The sequence below is a fragment of the Pangasianodon hypophthalmus genome, chromosome 3, assembly GCF_027358585.1.
Source record: "Pangasianodon hypophthalmus isolate fPanHyp1 chromosome 3, fPanHyp1.pri, whole genome shotgun sequence".
Classification (NCBI taxonomy): Eukaryota; Metazoa; Chordata; class Actinopteri; order Siluriformes; family Pangasiidae; genus Pangasianodon; species Pangasianodon hypophthalmus.
In genome coordinates, this window is record NC_069712.1 from 12777234 (window position 1) to 12797107 (window position 19874).

Genomic DNA, 19874 nt, shown 5'->3' on the forward strand with positions numbered 1-19874 from the left:
AGTTCACGGCTAAATTCCATCTCTTTGATTTGCGCAGAGCTAACAATATTCTCCAGTTCGCTCTGAAGCTGTAGGTTGCTGTTCATTAGGTCATCCATATCTACTGTATGACTATGTTTCAGCCTCTTTAGCTCTTGTGTGAGCTCTGTAACTAAGGTCTCCTTCTCCAACTGAAGAGCCTCCTGCAGGAGAATCCTTTGCTGCTCTGCCCCCCATTGCACATGGTCTGCAGCATGGTGCTGGGTAAGTGCTGCTACTTTGCTCTGGGAGTGCTTTGCTCTGGTAGGTTAGGCATGATACAGTAATAGATCTGTGATCACACATTAAGTCATATTTCCTTTTACATCTCACCAGGGTATCAATAGTAAAAAGATTGATCAAATACAACCAACTGTTATGAGCTGCCACTAGAGTCATACAATTGCTATTTTGGGGGAAAAAAAAAAAATTACCTGGCTATATTCATTTTTCTGCTGGACAATACAGCAAAGTAATATTTAGTATTAGTGTCTGAAAGCTGTGTGCAATGGACACAGCTTTCAGCTTCTTTTTAAAAGAATACCCTGTCTTTTCCAATTGCTGAAAAAAAGAAGGTAAATCAGAGCTGGAAACTTTTATATAAATGTTTGTTGTTTGGTATCAAGGCTATAACTTTCAGCTGTATTCACACAGAAATGGTTATGCAATAGAAAACAGACAGCAGTACATGACCAGGGTAATGTCTGCTGGAAAAGAATTACATTTATCAAAATGTTAAAGCAGTACAGTAAAATGGCATGAGCTATTATTATAACCCTTTGGTGATTTTTATGTGTAAGTATTAAAAAGCAAAAATCAATTTTTTAAATTTATCGAGCAAATGATGTGTCACAACATGGTGGTTTGGGTTTCTTTCTTACCTCTCCTTGCTGATCTCTGTGCGTAGTTTCTCCAGCATGCAGCTCAGTATCTCTCTCTGTTCACTGTGTTTCACACTTAGCTCCTGCATGGCCTCCCTGTGTGCCTCTTCCATTTGGCCTTGTTGTTCTTCCAGCACTTTCTGCCACCTCTTTTCTTGCTCCTCTTCCTGTGCCTGCAACTGTGCTCTCTGCTCCTCCAGCCTGGCCTGTAGCAACTCCTCATGCTGCTCATGTAGCTGAACTCGCTCTTTTTCCCACTTCTCCATCATTCTACGCTCCTTGTCTTCCTCCTGGGCCTGAAATCGCTCCCTTTCCTGCTGTAAACACTTCTGCAGCTCAGTATGATGATGTTCTTGTAGAAGAATATGCTCCTTTTCCCACATCTCTCTGAGCCTCTTACTGCTTTCCTCCTGCTCTTTCTGCAAGTTTTCCAGCTCCTCCTGAAGTGTTTTTCTACTGCTCTCCTCTAGTTGCTGCTTGTCCGACTCCCACGCTTCCCTGAGCCTCCTCTCTAATTCAATTCGCTCCTGCTCGGCTCTCTGCTGCACCTCCTTTAATCGAACCCTCAGCACCTCCTCATGAACCTCTTCCAGATGCTGCCTTTCTTTCTCTAACTCCTCTGAGAGTGTCCTCTCTGACTCCTCCTTCTGGTTCTGCAGACTGGTCTTTAGTGTCTCCTTGTAGTGCAGTTCCATTCGGCTAAGCTCCTCTGCATGAGCCCTGCTCAGCTCTTCTTTATCCCTTGCTCTGCTTTCCTCCGCTCCTCTCTCTCGCTCCTCCAGCACCCTGAGCTGCTCCTCCAGCTTCAATGCATGGATCCTGGCATCCTGCAACTCCTGGCTGAGGGAACCAACCTGCTTTTGGTAAACAGCATGTAGCTCAGCAAGCTCGACACTCTGCTGAGCCTCCATACTGCGTCTCTCCTGCTCCAGTTGCTCCCGCAAATCTCGAGCTCGTGCCAGTGCTTCATTCACTTCTTCCCTCACAGCCTTCACCTCCTGTTGGTGCTGTAAGGAGAGCAGACTCTTCTCCTCCTCAAGAGAGGTCTTTTGTTCTTCCAGCCTGTGCTCACACTTGTTCACCTGCAGAAAAAAAACAGGAGAACCACACAATACACAAGATTACAATATAAACTTATCATTTTTTCTGGACAATAAGAGTGCTTTCACATATGCAGTGTTTGGCCCAGTTGAAACAAATAAGTACATTTCCAACCATACACCCCTCAGCCAATGTTTATTTTGCTTCATTTAATTATGTGGAGTGTGAAACAAAAAAATAATTTGCATGAAAGCACCCTAAGGAGCATTTTGTGCCTTCTAGCAAGTGCCCTGACATGTTTTAACATATACATACATTTTTTTCCTTGTACAAGTACTTATATTAAAACCAACCGATATGTGAAAACTGTCATCAGTAATTATAAGGCATGCAGAAATCAAACCTAAATACACAGCATGACTGAGAGACATGACTTGACAACTTGATAAGAGAGGAGCAACGTTTCCAAAAATTCTTATCTTAATATTTTAAAATTTTGAAAGGAAAAAAGTATATGCCCTTTTAAGTAACCACTAAAAAGCCTCTTTACAACATCACACATTTAAATTACACAAGACTAATTTACAAAGTACTGGTGCAAATGAGAGAAGCTCTTCACTAAATAAAGACTACAAAGAGAGCGAAATCATGAAAACAATGACTGCCATTAATAGCAGACACATCACAGATGCTGTTAGCATGCTACGCTTGATTTTGTATGTATGTGTGTGAATATCCTGTGTGTGAGGCTGACCGTGGAATCTAGCTGCACTCTCATGTCTTCCAGCTCTCTGATGTGTTGCTCTTTCAATTGCTCCAGCATCATCTCTGCCTCCAGACTCATGTTAAAGGGCTGCCCTTCTTCAGAACCTAGGCCTACACACAGACACACAGACAAATATTAAGACTTCAGCATTTCTGCCACAGTGACAAATCTTGCAAAAAAGTTGTATATATGCACATGTATTGCTTAAAACTATACTAGCGGGATGAATGCTTTCCTTCCAAACGCTATTCCCTCAACTGAGGGAGTTTTGATGATGGTGTAGATGCTATCTAACACACTGCTCAAAAAGCATCCATAGGTGTTTATTTAGTTTCTGGTGACTGTGAAGGCCATAGCATATGATTTACATCATTTTCATGCATATCAAACCATTCAGTGAGCCCTCATACCCTGTGGATGGGGACAAAGTCATCCTGGACCATGCCTATGCACATGATAGGATAAAGAACATCAGTCATATAGAGTTTAAATTGATTTGCAGTGACTGAAGTAGACCATAACCATGTCAAAAAATACCACCATGACAGGCATAACAGGACCACTGTTTTTTCTTATAATTTGTCACCCAGCTGTGTTTGTGTTTATGCATTAGTGCATGAGAGAGAAAAAAAAGAATCACCTTGATCTGACTCCATGCCGGGACTCTTGCTGTCCAGCTCATCAGACAGAGAGGGCATGAGGGAGGGTTGCGGGGCACGGCTTAAAGCACGAAACTCCTCCAACTGAGCCTGCAACTCATCTATACGATCCTGCAGCTCCTAAACAGCACAGAGAACAAGGCACACTATAAGGCACTGATAGAAAGACAGAAAGAGAGAAAATAAGAAAAATGAGCAGAGGTTCTAACCCGACACTGCTCCTCATAGGTGTTGCGTAGCTGCCTGAAACGTTCCTCCTGCTGATAGAACTCAGCATTGCTCAGGTCCAAATCACCAAACTATACACACACACCCACACACACAAAGATGATTTATTAAATATAAATAATTAAAAGGACACCTACTTCTAAATACAGAGCTACTAAGAAAAATCCAGTACCTTCTCCCTCAGAACATTGTCAAGGTTCTTTTGCAGTTTATTTAGCTGGGCCTCTGCTTCCATCAGCCGCTTTGTGCTGTCCAGCAGCTCCGCCTCCATACGCCCATTTTCCTAAACACTCAGTCCATTAATATTCATACAATGATAAATAATCACACAAATCAATTAACAGTGCAATAATAGAAATGTAAAGAACATGATAAAATGTAAGGTAGAGTAACCACAAGCCATTATTTTCTACGTCTAGATCCAAGCAACACTGGGCATGAGGTGGGATGGGACACCCCTGGAGATGCGAGAAAGCCACCAAACAGTAGACATTGTTACTGAGAGACTGTCGTGATAATGTGTTTCAACAAGGAGCTCTCAAAAACCAATGGATGGGTAGTGACATCAAGTGAGCATTATGTTACTATTTATTAAAAACAGAAATGCTTGGACCATCAAGCAGGATCAAGCATAATTTAAGTACTTGGTTTAGGAAAAACATCAAAGAAATAGAGATTATTATTACTCAATTACCTTAATAGTCAGAGTGAGGTGTTCTCTGAGGAAGGTCTCATCCTCTCTGATCTTACTGATTTCCTGTTCCAGCTCTTCTCTCTGCTGATTGGCCTGTTGCTGTACAAGCTCCACCTCTTTGCTCATCTCCGCCCTCAGAGCCACCACACGATCCTTGTGCTCCTGCTCCAGCCTCCTGTAAAATAGCACCGGCATCCAAGGAACAAGTTACTGAGTCTGTACATAGAGGGAGTGAAGTTACTACATGTTTAAGTTTAAAGGTGAAAGGTCGCAGTAGGATAAAGATGAGAGATCGAGGTTTACCGCAGGTTAAGATCGTTGATGCGTTCGATGGTGGAGTGACGCTCGTCCACCTCAGAGGCCAGCTGGGACTTGAGCTTCTCTGCTTTTTCCAAATCAGAGTGAAGCTTCTCTTTCTCCCTGAGCTCCAGATCCACACGCTCACTAGCTCAAATATATATGGAAGCACAAAAACATACAGGGTTATTTCCTTGATGCCTCTCATTATAGATACAATACTTACAGATACACTATTTTTCAGCAAATCCAGACGAACATGGCTAACTTGTTACTGCAGCATTTGTTTGAAACAAATTAAAAAACGAAGTATGCAAGAATATTTAAAAGATATTTGGATGTTAAAGACCCAGCGTGTATTCTGAGCAGACTCACAGGAGGTATCTGATCTCAGCCTTAAAGCTCGCCAGTGCCGCTTGGTGGATGGAGTTCTTTGTGACCATAAGCTCATTCACCAGAGCTGCAGTCAGTTCACTCAGATTCACCTTACCTTCAAGGCTGAAATCCAGAGCCTATACAGTCACACACATAAAATGTTTTATTTGAATCCACATAAAAGATTGTTAGACAAAATATCCAAATGGTCTCAATATGCACAGGACATTATAGAATTTGTTACATAAACTGCAGAAGGTGAAAACTGTCACTTTCATAAGCAAAGCAAATTATAATGAGGCAATTTCAGATTTATTTTAATTATTTACCCACCCTGAACCTAAGCTACTTTTTAAAATTTTGTAGACAGCCCACGATCCAGACAAAGGCTTCATTTTAGAATTTTCTTTTTACATTTAAGTCCCATTAACATACAGTTAAGCTGAATCCTGAATAACTTTCTGTTTAGGACACGGGTGCTACAATCCCATCACGTTAAAACCTATGTAGTGTGCAATTATAATATAATATATATATGCCAGATAGAATTGCCATTTGAAATTTAGTTAGAGAAGAGAATAAGTATCAGTGGGAAATGTACATCTTGCATGTAATATTACATTTAGGACATTGCATTGTTACTTTTTATATTTAACTCGAAAGCTGATGCATGATTTAATTTTTTTTTTTGATAATTAAGTAATGACATGCATTTACTTAGATCCATTTTGTCCACTAAGTCACACAAGAGTCATTTAGCCAGAATGTTTTAATAGACTTGTGTTTGGCAAATGATAGAAAAACATGGGCTTTTAAACACAAAAAATGTGGATTTCTGCAGATATGTAAATATTCAGTGTGTCATTAGTCCTAGTGCACAGGTAAACTTGTGTGTGTGTGTGTGTGTGTGTTGCACAAACCTGCAGAATTTCAGAACTGTTGTCTATACCGTCTTCTAGCCAGGCATCCAGAAGTAGCTCCACAGCTGTGTGTCCTGTTCCATCATCTAATTCAGAAAAGAGACGCAGTCCGATTGTACTGCTCATCACAGATGAGATCCTTCGACCCATCTCATCAAACGGCTGAAAGACAGAAGGGATAGGAAAAGAGTTTAGAATTTTATTTCATTAGATTATATGAATAATAGAAAAGTTCAGAGTATAACAATCATTAACACGTGTGTGGTGAACAGATGGGTTACCTGTGTAGAGTGATGTCTCTTTAGCTGTCTGTAAGGTGTTGAGGCAGAAGGAGTAGGTGGTTTGCTGTCGGTTTGGATGTAAGATACAAACTCCTGCACACTCACATTCTTCTCGTCTGCAGACTGGAAGGCATCCTCTCCTACCTAAAACACACAAACACATAAATAAGGCTCCAAGAGCACAAACACAGACATATTTATGCTTGCAGTTGTGCATGTGTGTGTACCTCCAAGCCGAGGTGCTGGCAGAGTGTGCGTAGTTGTTGTATTGTAGCTGTGCCATGCAGGGGCAGTGAGAGCTGCTGGCAGGCACTGTATAGTCTCTCCTCCAGGTCACTGAAGGGTGCCATGCTACCCCGTGGCGTACCTGGTTCATCAGGGTTCCACAGGTGCAGCTGACCTACACACAACACACACAAGCATGTAACAGGCTAACATAGTTGAGTGCAAAAGTTTGCATCTCCAATGCTTTCTTTCTAGGGAAAGACAGTTTCATGAAGTTAATACTGAAATTTTTGCGCATACTGCTACAAGACAAATCAAAAGAAATAAAAAAAGTTTCAATAAAAGTTTTCCCATTATCCTTTCAGCCTCATTTGGCCAAGTTACAACACACGTTAAAAAGTACAGGCAAAAATTTGCTAAGCAATCTGGTGAAGATAAAGCTATACTATATAATACTAATATAGAAACTATTGCAACTGTAACTGGCTAGTTATCTTGGTTAATTATCTTAAGTAATCCTGGACAATACATGCATAAGATAATTTCAGTTCCTCTTGTAAAGAAGTAACATAAAACATTTACATGAATAATGGACGCATGAAAAGCTTTGCTTTTTTTAAATAAATTTTTGTCCATTTCCAAATCGCACATAAGAAATGGAAATTATATATATTATATATATATATATATATATATATATGGTTTAGATAAAATGGTTTAGATATTTGTTACCAAGCATATTATTGTTTATCATTGTTAAGTTAGATTACAAACTCACCCTCTGCTTCATACTCTTCTGGACTGCTCACGTCTGCGTTCCAGCGCTGAAATCATACAGAAAAATATTTAGCTGAAGTTATATCAGGGGAAAAGTGACAGTTAGTAGAACTGTAGGGGGCACCACTAACAAATTCCACACATGCACGCACACACACACGTGCACGCATACGCACACAACTCTGCCTTAAGTATTTGCATCAGCAAGATCATCACACTCACAGTGGCATGTGCATGGCAGCCAAATTCCTATCATCACTACATTTTCATATTATCAAGTGCCACTAGTAAAGGGGGAGGTGTGTGTGTGTGTGTGTGTGTGTGTGTGTGTGTGTGTGTGAATGGGTATATAGGGGGACGGGAGCTATTATACCCTCTTTCTATTGTGAGATTTTCTGGGTGTAGAGAGCAGATGGGGTTCGGAGTATCGGTATTCAACACAGTGGGGGAAGAGACATTGTTCCTTGTGTCAGACCTGTTGCCCTCTGCCTGCACACTCACAACCTCTACATCTGCTGGGGTTAGTGCTGAGCATTGTTCTCCCACTATCATCAGAGTACTAAAGGCCAAGCCTCAGATCAGCGTGAGTTTGCTATAGTCTGCACCTGCTGAAGAACATGGCCACTACACACACAAACACCAACACAGGGATGCACTTTATCGATAATATATCATTATCAGAATATAAATAAGCCACTAGCAACAGCACTATATGAAATGTAAATAATAACTGTCTACAGACCTGATTTTCAACAAATTTTTTCAAACTGATATTCTACAACCAATACTGACGCTTACGAGGGGGAAAATAAAAGATATGTACCTGAAATAGTAGCTAAACATCACATCAAATTGTTCTTATATCCTACCAGTGGCTCTCATAATGGCTGCAAAAAGTCAGCAGCCACATGCCCACAGACATGAAACCATGTGCAGCCATACATGCTTATTAACAGGCAGCCCAACATGTGTCTGCGTTTTCACCACAGATTAAACAGGCTTCTATTCTCACAGTGTCACTATGACACCGGTATAATGCACACACAGCTGCTGATCTCCACAGAGACACACACAGAGACACACACAGAGACACACACAGAGACACACACAGAGACACACACAGAGACACACACAGAGACACACACAGAGACACACACACTTTTTGATGGAGTCAGTGAGGTGAAGCAAATTAAGGGTAAACAATGGTCTTGCTTTGATTATGACGATACCTTTCTACGAGGAGCTACAGAGGGGTCAAAGTCTTTCAGCTGAAACATTAAACACAACATCCTAGCTGACAGCACACTAAGAGAGGGCAATAGGACAAAATTCACGCAGGACTACTCAATATGCGACAGGCATCATGATATTTAAACTACAAAAAACAACTATACTTGCTTAAACACAAAAAGACAACAAAAAGATGTATGTGACAGGACTAGCATGTTCGAATTTAGCAACATTAGCTAACCTAGCCAGCCACCTACTGCACTAACGACGATATCTCATAATTTCTGACCTCCAACTATGGAAAAAAAAAACAAACAAAGAAATGTCCCTCCAACCTAGAATTCTTACTCAGGAAAACTGATATTCTTCTCACCCCCAAGTTCAGCAACTAATGTAAAACCAACATGGCTGCTCACAGCACGAACAGTAAACAAAGTAGCTCCTGTTACCTTTTATGTTACGAGTTATGCTGTATATGCTTTAAATCAAGTATTTGCTTTAAATCAGTCAACATACAGACATATTTGCTTGTTAAAACTTTAACACTGACTACACAGTTTGCTGTTTTGAGGAGGAAAATATACATCACTCATCACAGTTAGCTAGCTAGCTTGTTGCTAACCCCCTTGCTTCCGAGGTAAGTCGAATGTGGCTAATGTTATCTCTTCAGCAGTAGCTATCTGACTAGGTAGCTACACCAAGTTCATTAACAATAAGCTAATGTATTCTATTATGTAATTAAAACCAATTACTAGCCACACATCCTTGTGCATTGTGTTAAGGTGTTAGCAAGGATTAGCCCTCATGCTGCCAAAAATTAGTGGCTATTGTGTGATAGAGAGAGATTGAGTAAATGACCTCTGCCCATTTTTACAACCTACAAAAATTTAACTTGCACAGAAAATGAGAATAATTTAAAGAATAAGAATCTAAATAGATTTTAACATCTAATCAGTGACAATTTATTGCAATCATGATACCATATCATATTACCCAGCCCTACAACATACATCAAAAGCTAATGAGTCACCCACTTTCGAAAACGTAATTAATTTTTCATACACCAAAAGCAGTCAGTGTAGTCGTGTTCATTTCCATATGTCTCTTTTCTTCCTCTGGACTTACACATTTTTATCATTCACACAATGCCAACCAGATTAACACGTCTCTACTGTAACGGGGAGGAGCGGTCAGTGAGGGACACAGGGACCCCACACACAGCTCTAAATTCTAATAAATGACAATTATCTCTACAGGAATGTATTTAAGTGAAAGAGAATGTGAGAATGCACGGTCTCCAGTTATCTTTTGAGTCACTCATACATGTCCTGTTTTGACTGCTATTCACTATCTCCATGGTGAAATTTCTGTCATTTTTAAAGATGCTTCAATGATCTTTCACTCTCTGTTATGTGCTGTACATGCTGAACATTCCTTTATTACCATTTGAAGGCTGAGAATTGTCCTCTAGAGCCAGACTGTTTTTCCTGACTTTTTGAGATCGGATGCAGCAGGTAGGGGGCAGGGTGTGTGTGTGTGTGTGTGTGTGTGTGTGTGTTACCTCACGCTTAACAGGCAACGTCCCATCGCTAGTCCTTGTCTCTGCATCCTCCTCTCTTTCCACCGACGATGTGTGTGCAAGATTTGAGATGGATTGTGTGAACTCTGGAGTGGACCGCCGCCCATAACGCTTAGTGCCCTTTACAAAGCGAGGCTGCACCTCTGGGGAGACTGGAGAGTGAGAATCAGACAGTTGGACATTTAATACATGGTCTATAGTCTATAGCATTTTATACTTATCTAAAAGCCTGAAGCATGGTTTTCATGTCATCCCCTCACTTATCAAGCACTGCTCTAAACTTATTTGTGATGGTGATTCTATGAGGTTCACCTATCTTTAGGTTTACAATTACTGACTGTAGCCCATGAGTTGTTATGAGGTTTGTCAGTGAGCCTCTACTCTGTCCATCAATGAAAGACAACCATAGGATAACCACTGATTCCAATATGAGTGCATCGCTATAAAAACTATCCTGAAACTAGACCTGACAGGACCTAGGGTAATACTTAAGGAGAAATGCTTTCCTTAGTTTGACACTGTCTTCATCTATTTCAAGAGTTCCTTGTATAGAGTAATCCTCTTTAAGAATCTTAACCTTAAACATCTTACTCTGCATACACTTGCATGTACATCTCACGGGATAACCTTCAGCATTACGACTATCACATGGCTAAGCCCACCTGTACAACCCAAACTGAGAGATTGGGCATGTGTTGATGTCTCTTTCCTTATTTTGCCCCAAATTATGCAAAGCTTAATATTCTTCTTACACATAACGCACACAGTGCAATACAACAAAACCAAATTAGACCATCTTTCGTTCATTAGTCAGAAATATGACAATGTAAAAAGCTACACCTTTTCACACAGAAATATCCAAGCACAGAGAACAAAAGCGCTAAATAAATGATTACATAAATATATAACTCTAGAGCTTTGTCCTTTAGCTCAGTCACTGGTGATTTAGCGGCCCACAGCTACAAACAAAATGCTGCCCCAAGACCAATAATACACAGCATGCTTGGGTCACTTCCTGAAGTTGTGTTGATTCAGAGTCAAACTGTTTCCTCTTTTCAATCGAAAAGGGCTTGAGTTCACTTTAACCAGACTGAGGCCACATCACTCAGAAGCTCCAAGACTGCTTTTTAGTCTGCACCCAAGGGCCATTTCTGTGCTCTCACTTGCCTAAACAAACTGCACAGAGGGAGAAAATGCACTAGGGAAAACACACAAGGTTTGATTCAAATGGACTAAAAACTGCATATATTAAAGCACCATGACAGATAATACAAACTCTCTGTTGTGGTTTAAAAAAAAAAAAAAAAAAAAAAAAAAAAAAAAACATCCAGTTTTTGCAGAGATGGCACTAGAAATTCAATCATCACTCGTTTATGAGTCTTAGGTAAGGCTGACTCATGCATTAATACTCTTGGTAATTCAGTGTGCCGACTCGTGCTCTCAGAATACCTCAGCCTGCTTAAAAGGTTTAGGAACATGCTCTGACATTATTACCCAAATACCACCACCACCACCACCACCATGTTTCAGGGCCACCTGTCCTGTTTCACACTGGACCATGATATGTGATATGTAGTAAACAAGTGTAAAAGATTAATGCAGAATTGACCATTTTAAGTAGGTGAAGCTCGGCTCAATCTCTGGGTTTTTCTGACTGTCTGTCTGACCCTCTAGTCAGTGTTACTATAGAGACACGACAGCAAAAGCCCACTTAGACGTTGGCTAACATCCATCTCATTACCATCAGACAGCTCAAGCTAATGAGAACAGACTACACTGCCATACAGACAGGGCACTTCAGTAAGAGTGCCAGGCTTAAATCATTTGGTAAAAAAACTTAAATATGGTCATTAAACTTCAAAACAGACACAAAGAGGCTGATGTTACCTGGTCGAGGAGGGTTTTCTTTAGCTAGCGTCTCTTCATTGGAAGAAAGCACCAGAATCAAAGCATCCTTAAATTGCTCAAATTCAACCTGCAAGACGGAAACACAATGCCAGTATTCAACACGCATAGTGAATTTAATAAAGAATGCAGGTGCACAGCTGAGGCCTTTTGTAGATTTCAAGAGGGGAAAAAACATTGGCTCATATACAACCTTCTGAAAATGACCTTTATAGCTAATGGCAGCTAATGTGTAATACTGAGTCGCCCTGCAGCTGCTCCCCTGTGGTGAAGAGCAAAGATTAAAGATCCCAGCTAAAATCGGACAAATAATCTCTAACACGGCTATTAATTAAATCCTGGTTGCCTGGTGACTAAAGGAACTGTGGGAGTAGCCCGAATGATTTGGGGAGCAACAGCTGCCCCAGACAATAACACACACTTCTGCATATGGAGGTTCCCTTTGTGGACTATGGCACTCTTATAACAGGGGAGGGGGGTGTGCAGGGCGAGTGGTGGATGCTGTGCAAGTGCGAGAGCGTGTCTCTTTTGAGGTTCACTCCATTGTTAAGCCAGAATAAAGAATCAGCAATCCTCAACAAGTGCTCTTCCCCCACATAAACAACAAAAGACTGCTTCAATCTATCACACATGTATGCTATATATGGGGCAGAGAAAACAGGATGAAAGCGAACACAAAGGATTTGCTCTAAAAACGTGAGAGAATTAGATTTAAATTCAAAAACAGATTACAGAAAAGAAATAACATTTCAGTTCACTTTGCATACAAATACTGTTGACTCATATGATTGATAAGTTTATCCTACAGTGTGCATTTGGTGTACATCGATTCTTACCCGTGTGTTTAGTTGGTCCTGTGTGTTGAAAAGTGTGTGTAGCAGTGTGTGTAGCGCTTGGTCAGCCAGCTGTAGGGCGTGACAGAGCTCGGTTAGCTCCTCTGGGCTTAGTGAACCAGCACCGCTCCCATCGAAACTCTGAAACACTTCCCTTAAGCGCTCCTCATGCTGATCCCTCTGATCTTCCTCTCCATCCATCAGCCTGCCCTGCATGAAAACATACACAAAGTTATGGGATATAATCCAGAAAGATATTAGAGCTACAAAATAAGCAAGCCAAAAAAAATGAAACAATAATCATTTCACTTTGGAATTATTGGATACATCCCACAAAACTAAATGAAGACTTAAAAACCTTCCTTGGTTTAATTTTTCCTGGAAGCAAAAGACTCCTGAAATGTAGGGTGCAACCTAACTGGTACTGAAACATGTCCAATCTGATCCATAGATCATGAATATGTGTGATCCCTGTGATGGTTTGCATAATCATCATGCCTGTGATGGTTTGCATAACCTAACAGAGGCTTGCAGAGTCTCAACTTGGTTCAGCATTGGTGATCAGCCATTGTACATTGCTAAAAAGGGCACTTTAATAAAAATTTTTTTAAAAAAATAAAAAAATGGAATGAGTGTGTCCTTACTGGGGAAAAAAATAAATAAAAAAAATACTGATTTTGGAAATAGCTTCAAAAGCTGACAAAATGGCAGAAACAGATCTGATCTACGTGAGCAGTCACACTGATCAGCATTATAAACATTATAAATAGCCAAATTTACACACATTTTCACATACACACAAAAAATAGTCAGCTCAGAAGTCTGAATATGTGTGTTTTAGGACTACAGAATAGGGGTGGGTGATTAAGTATTTATATTTAATTTTTTGCCTTAAAGACCTTTTTTTCCCCCAAAACCCCTAGAGATTTCCAATTTTATCTGCAAAGGGCTGTCATGCATGACAAGCATGAGCCACATTTCACTTGTTAGTTGAATCAGATGAATTAATTGACCTAGGTCTTTAATCAGTTATTGGGTGTGGCTTCTATTTGGCTGGGATGAACTTCAGCCACACCAGTCTACTGCAGATCCAAGTGGATACCCCTGCAGTAAACAATACTGCAAAATAGCAGCAACAGATTATAGAAACCTCATGTTTTGTAAATATTTTAATTAATGAGTCTATTAGTTTCGTAGAAGTACTGATATTACCCAGGATACTGTCAAAAAAGTGCATTGTATGTAATTCATACTGACATCAGACTATATAAAAATCAGGCCTGAGAAGATGCATCTGTACCTGGTATAAGCTTCTTACAAGACACTGATTGATGAGAGAGGATGGGCAACATTCATACATCTGTTCACAGACAAATGATATCAACTCTTCTCAGCTCCCAAAAGTATGCACGCACACACACATACAGAGATTACTGATGTCCCACTGGGAGCGAGAACGTAAGATGGCACTGGGCCAAAGAATGATCTGTCTATGCTGGGTCATTAATTGTGAGCTAAAGCAACAGGGGTTAATGAGCAGAGACAACAGTCGAGAATTCCTCTGATTAATCAACATGCAAATATGAAACTAATATGCCACTAAATAATACTGATATTATTACTTTAATCTCATTAAGTCTTTGCAAATGATCCCTTATGCAATTAGACGAGCAAGTCTGTCATATTATTACCTGTGACATGGTTTTGTGACTCAATGTTTGAGAGATCATATGATTTGGGCTGATAGGTGATGTCACACAAAGGGAAGCAGATATACAGGAGCAGACAGGAAAAGTCATGTAAGGTAAATGACCTGAAGCCAATCCCTGAGCAAAACAGCCAGAGCTATTATGGTACTGTCTTTAGGGTGACTTTATATAGACACACAAACACATGTTCAAGTTTGGCCAAAAATAAAATGTACACAATTTCCCACTTACTCCGAATTTAGTCCACCAACCAATCCATGTTTGCTGTCAGTAGTTTACTTCTTTTGTATTGCCATGTAAGTATGGGCATAAAATTACCAACAAGCAAGGGAAGCTTAAAGCTACTAGTTTAGTGTTGTGTAAACTGCATGCCTTAATCCCGCACTTGGCTCAAAAGCCATTGCTTGGCTCAGTTACTCCATTTCTACATAAAAACTCATTCGTTCATTCATCTATAATAATCATTTTATCTTGGTCAGGGCTACAGTGGATCCAGAGCCTGTCCTCAGAACATTTGGGACAAGGTGGGAGAACACACCCCGGAGGGAATGCCAGTCAATCACAGGGCATCATGCACACACATTCGTTCACACCTAGAGTCAATTGAACATAGCCAATCTGTCTACATGCATGTTTCTGGACAGTGGGAGGAAACCAAAGAACCCGGACAAAACCCACACAAGACAGTAACCCGCGCTCAGGATTGAACTGATGACCCTGGAGCTGTGAGGTGGCAAGGCTACCCACTGCACCACCGTGCCACCCTACATAAATAAACATCGTCATTTTCATGAAATAATAAAATAAACCAATCTTTTAGAGAAAAAAAAAACCCACAACACTTGTATTATACATTTCAAAATTGTTTCATTCCTCCTACCTGAGTCTGATGCCAAACTTCTAGATGGCTCTACTATTGTTTTTAAGCATGTAATGTGTTTGATCATAGTCATAGAAACAGTATAAGTCAATTGAGATTACTGAAACTCTCAAAGCAGTTTAATGTGTGATGATTTAGACATGCAGTCGGCACAAAGTGTAAATAGTAACTACAGCAACATTAGCCTTGTAGCACTAATGTAAACCTGAAGAAGCAAACACGAATATGAAACGTGAAAAGTCTTCACTGATCGACTACATTTAAGACGAGGAAACATTTGTATAAGTTTTGGTTAAATGCAAAGTATGTTACTTGATGGTCTAACAGCTCTTACATAAAGTACAAAGTAAAAAATGAACCACAATAGAATCAAAAAGCTTAGACTCCTACAGGTGTGTGTGGGCGTGTGTGTAATTTATTATATTTTTTTTTGGCGTGTACTGTGTGTTTCTATGCGCATGTATATGTGTGTGATCAATAGGGAGACACCTGGCCACTCAGTTCTCTTCAAGGACCACTGATGGTCACTGAGCAGCTGGGCCTTAAAATCCCCTCCACATGCATGATGCCTGTGTGTATGTGTGTGTTTTGAGAGAGCAGACGCCCTTTGTTGTTGCTTCCATCCTGCTGTCTCTGAGCTACTGCTACATAATCCTGAGGAATAATAATCAGCCACTGTCGTATAGCTCCCATCCCGAGACACACAGAGAGACACACACAGAGAGACACACACAGAGAGACACACACAGAGAGACACACACAGAGAGACACACACAGAGAGACACACACAGAGAGACACACACAGAGAGACACACACAGAGAGACACACACAGAGAGACACACACAGAGAGACACAGACAGAGAGACACAGACTTTACAAATTCATTTAAAACCTAAAGACAAACTGCTGTGACCCATCCATAACGTATAACAGACCATGTATTAGGGGTGAGTCACATACCAATATAGCAATATCACACCATAAAACAATCTGACTAATTATTCCATCATGACGTCACAGGAAACATCCGGGGACAAGCATCCTCCAAAATGTAGCTACAATTTTTAAATTTTTTTTAAATAAGGCAATATTTGAATTATTATCACAATTTTTATGGCTTCCCTAATTTATACCACAATCAACTGCAAGCTTAGCTAAAGCTAGCTAATTGGCTAAGGCTAAATAGCATTTTATTGACTGGTCTAGCAAACCACAATCTTCCAATAGATATCTTTATACTGTTGATTTGTCTACTATTGCAACACATTTACTTATTTATTTATTAGTGTGAATTTTGTTTATATTCAGTATACATTCTATTAATGTACTAAGGAGCAATCACATTCTCATTCAAGTACATAATAAATACAAAACTGTTTTCTGTTATATAAAAAATATAAAGCACAATGAGCTATTTCGCTCCTAAATTGGCTGAGTAATAATTGTGATGACAATATTGAGCAAAATAATCTCTATGATCAATTTAGCTATTACTACGCAGCCTGAAATTTTCGAAAAGAATAACCTTGGCTGGCACTTTGATTGACAGCTGTCTGAGTGAGATCACTAACAGTGAACCAGAGTGCTATAGTCAAAAGCACACACACACGCAAACGCCACAATTGTAATAACGTTATACCTTTAGCACCCAAATCTCACAGCATACACTGTCAGTTACATATTCCATGGTCGCGAACTCTCCTGTAGTTACAAACATAGCCATGAAGATAAGTGTGTGTGTGTGTGTGTGTGTGTGTGTAAGTAACAGCGGGCCATAAAACCAAGCTTTATCTCCTGAGTGTTTCCATTGCTGGAAAGCAGAATGTATTCTGTTATATCTGTTAATCTTTACAAAAAATCAGCATGTTGATCAGTGTGTGTTCAGTCTGCTGAACCATTTACAGCTCATTAAACAGAAGCCTGACAACAAATGGAATAAAAGACCGTATACTGAAACACTTTCACGAACATTACACACTATCCGCCTGGGACATCGTCATCATCACTGGATTATTTTGTTAATAACTGAAAGGCAAGCTATACTTTTAATAATAGATTATCCTGAGTTTATATTAACATTTTTATGTGCAATTTGTCACATGACCAGAGTTTTTTAGTCATGCATTTAAAAAAGAAGATGCCTACACTGGAATTTCAGATAAGGAAGCAAGTAAAGCATTTTTTTTAAGATTTAAATCTAACTACCAAATTGTACTGACACATTCATATCCTCATAACAAGACGTAAACTCGTATATAACTGTGACTGGTGGGATAACACATGATTCACTGCAAATACATAACTGTGATAATCCTATTTGTCTATGTTACCCTTTCTTTTGAAAGTTTTATTTCAAACATGACAAAGCGTAAAGCTGAAGACGAGCTGAAGATAAATTCTGTTTGTTTTTTAAATATTTATTTTAGTTTTCCACCACAGGGATAATCACACATATAGAAAGGTAAGCAAAGGGAGTATAAACAAAACCTTATATTTGATTAGCTGTACTTTCAACAGTAAAGTCAAATTACTGCATGGTTTAAACAACCAAGTCTACCTGATCAACTGATGAAACTTTTGACTCACTGGTTAAATGTGTAAATTTAAATTTAAAGTGTAAATTTTCACTTTTTTTTTTTTTTAAATGCATACAGTTAAACCAAATAGGACTGACTAACTAGTAGAAGATGTGATGTCCTTAACTGAGAAATAGCGGGGAATTAAATAACAGGGGTAACAGAACATGGGTAAATATGGGTTATTAGCCTAAAACTTTCAATATGTTCAATGACAAGTCGTTGAAAAAAAGGAAACTAACAAAAGGGAAGTTCAATAACCACTTTAAAAACTCTTACATCAGATAGCTAACAATGCAACAAAGCAGAACTAGACTGCTAGACTAGGCGTTTCCATAGTGAGGACAAACTTCCTCTGCTCAAGAGTGCTACAGTAATAACACAGGCTGTGTCCTGAATTGCACACTACCCTAACACATGCACATGATGCAGAACAGCAGGCCTACACTAGCACACTACTCAGCAGATTATGATGTCATACTGGACGTAGCCTCCAGTCCAATACGCGTACACAGTGTAGGAGTATAACCGCTAGTGTTTGGGTTTGATGATCATTAAAAGCAGAACCCGGGATGGTGAAGTTTGTAACACCGGAAATGACAGATCCATGATTCAGGAGTTTGCTTGAAGTCCATTTTCAAATCTAGCGCCCACACACTTACCGCTGTGGTACATCACGACCTCGTTCTGGCGAGATAAACAGCTTTCCATTCCAACCCAATGTTCATGCAAAGTTATTAAAAGAAGTTTAAAACGCAAAACATACCCACTCCTCTCAGTGTGAGGGTTCACACACACTCTCCTCTGCTTCACTGGGTCAAAAAAAATCTCGGCAGAATTGCTCACTTGGGATAAAACCATCCAGAAAGAGAGCTGTGTGTCTTCACAGCGCGGATGAAGAGTCATGCACACAGAGCCAGGCTTCACACACCTTCCCCTCCACTCTGACTGATCTGATCAACTGGTACTGAGCTGCAGGAGCTGCAGCTCACTTCATCTCCAGCTGAGGGGTTTCTGCCTCGACTCAATCTTTTAGGGAATTTTGAAGCACTCTTCAGAGAGGAAGGGGAGGGACACAGAGCCAGATTGTCCTCTAGCACCACTAATGGCTGATTTGAAACAGTGCAGTGTGAGCATCTGTACACAGTGTCTACTCTATTAGAGTATTAGATCTGCCTTCTACCTACTGTCACTGGCCATTTATTAGTTACACCCACCAGTTTGTAGGTGCACTTTATAGGTGTACAATTATTGACTGTAGCATATTAATTGTTATGGTATTAATGTTATGGCACTCCATCTGTCAGTAGACAGGCATGACTCATCAAAGCAGTCCCACTGACATCTCAATGACTGGATCAGAGTCACTGCTGGGACAAGAACAGTCTGTCAACCAAAAATATCCAGCTAACAGCAGTCCTGTTTTCAGAAACTGGCACTAATGAAGCACTAGAAGAGAACAGAAACTGTGTATGAAAAAAAGCCAAGCTGTAGACTCTCCTGTATATCTACTAATCTATTCTCTCTCTCAGTTGAGCTGTAAGTTCACTCCTGCTGCTGTACGTGATCTCTGTGCCTAATCCTGACACACTTCTACTGCTATACACGTCATCTTGCCCTAAGGATATTCCTGATTCTTCCTGACGCTCTACTCCTATTTGGAACTTCTGCACTTGTGACTAACTTTATGTTCTTTTGGATGATCCCGCATGGATACTCTAGAGATTTGCACTTCCAAAAAACAGTTCATCCCAGGCGTCACACTTGCTTCAGTAGATAATCTCACCAGGATACTGTACAATTGTACCCAAGAACTGCTGCTGTAATCATAAAACTTGTCCTGGGCTCATCCTAGGGCTCTTATTCATAATACGCTCACAGTGTGTTGGGTGTGTTAAAAGGATGGCCAGTATGACTTGTGTAAGAGTACCGATTTATAATCCCACTATCCAGTGTCACCCAGAAGAATCTAGTTCTTTTCAAGGTTTCTCCCTCATGT

At 40.1% G+C, this 19874-nt stretch overlaps 1 protein-coding gene across 3 annotated transcripts in view; it reads right to left on the minus strand.

Moving 5' to 3' along the window:
* nin (ninein (GSK3B interacting protein)) overlaps positions 1-18924 on the minus strand; it is a 30313-nt gene extending 11389 nt beyond the window's left edge. Inside the window, exons 1-16 of one of the 3 annotated variants that reach the window (XM_026940747.3) lie at positions 18642-18924; positions 12713-12914; positions 11859-11946; positions 9954-10123; positions 7164-7209; positions 6388-6560; positions 6161-6304; positions 5880-6041; positions 4960-5096; positions 4591-4731; positions 4288-4462; positions 3766-3876; positions 3575-3664; positions 3347-3485; positions 2695-2816; positions 900-1981 (exon numbers count right to left, since the gene is read on the minus strand). In XM_026940747.3, coding sequence (XP_026796548.3) covers positions 900-1981; positions 2695-2816; positions 3347-3485; positions 3575-3664; positions 3766-3876; positions 4288-4462; positions 4591-4731; positions 4960-5096; positions 5880-6041; positions 6161-6304; positions 6388-6560; positions 7164-7209; positions 9954-10123; positions 11859-11946; positions 12713-12914; positions 18642-18781 — 3122 coding nt within the window. In that variant the 5' untranslated portion in view covers positions 18782-18924. Of the gene's footprint in view, positions 1-899; positions 1982-2694; positions 2817-3346; positions 3486-3574; positions 3665-3765; positions 3877-4287; positions 4463-4590; positions 4732-4959; positions 5097-5879; positions 6042-6160; positions 6305-6387; positions 6561-7163; positions 7210-9953; positions 10124-11858; positions 11947-12712; positions 12920-18641 lie in introns of all 3 variants that reach the window. The other 2 variants (XM_026940757.3, XM_026940765.3) reach the window with 2 other exon arrangements.
* Positions 18925-19874: the final 950 nt, after the last annotated feature.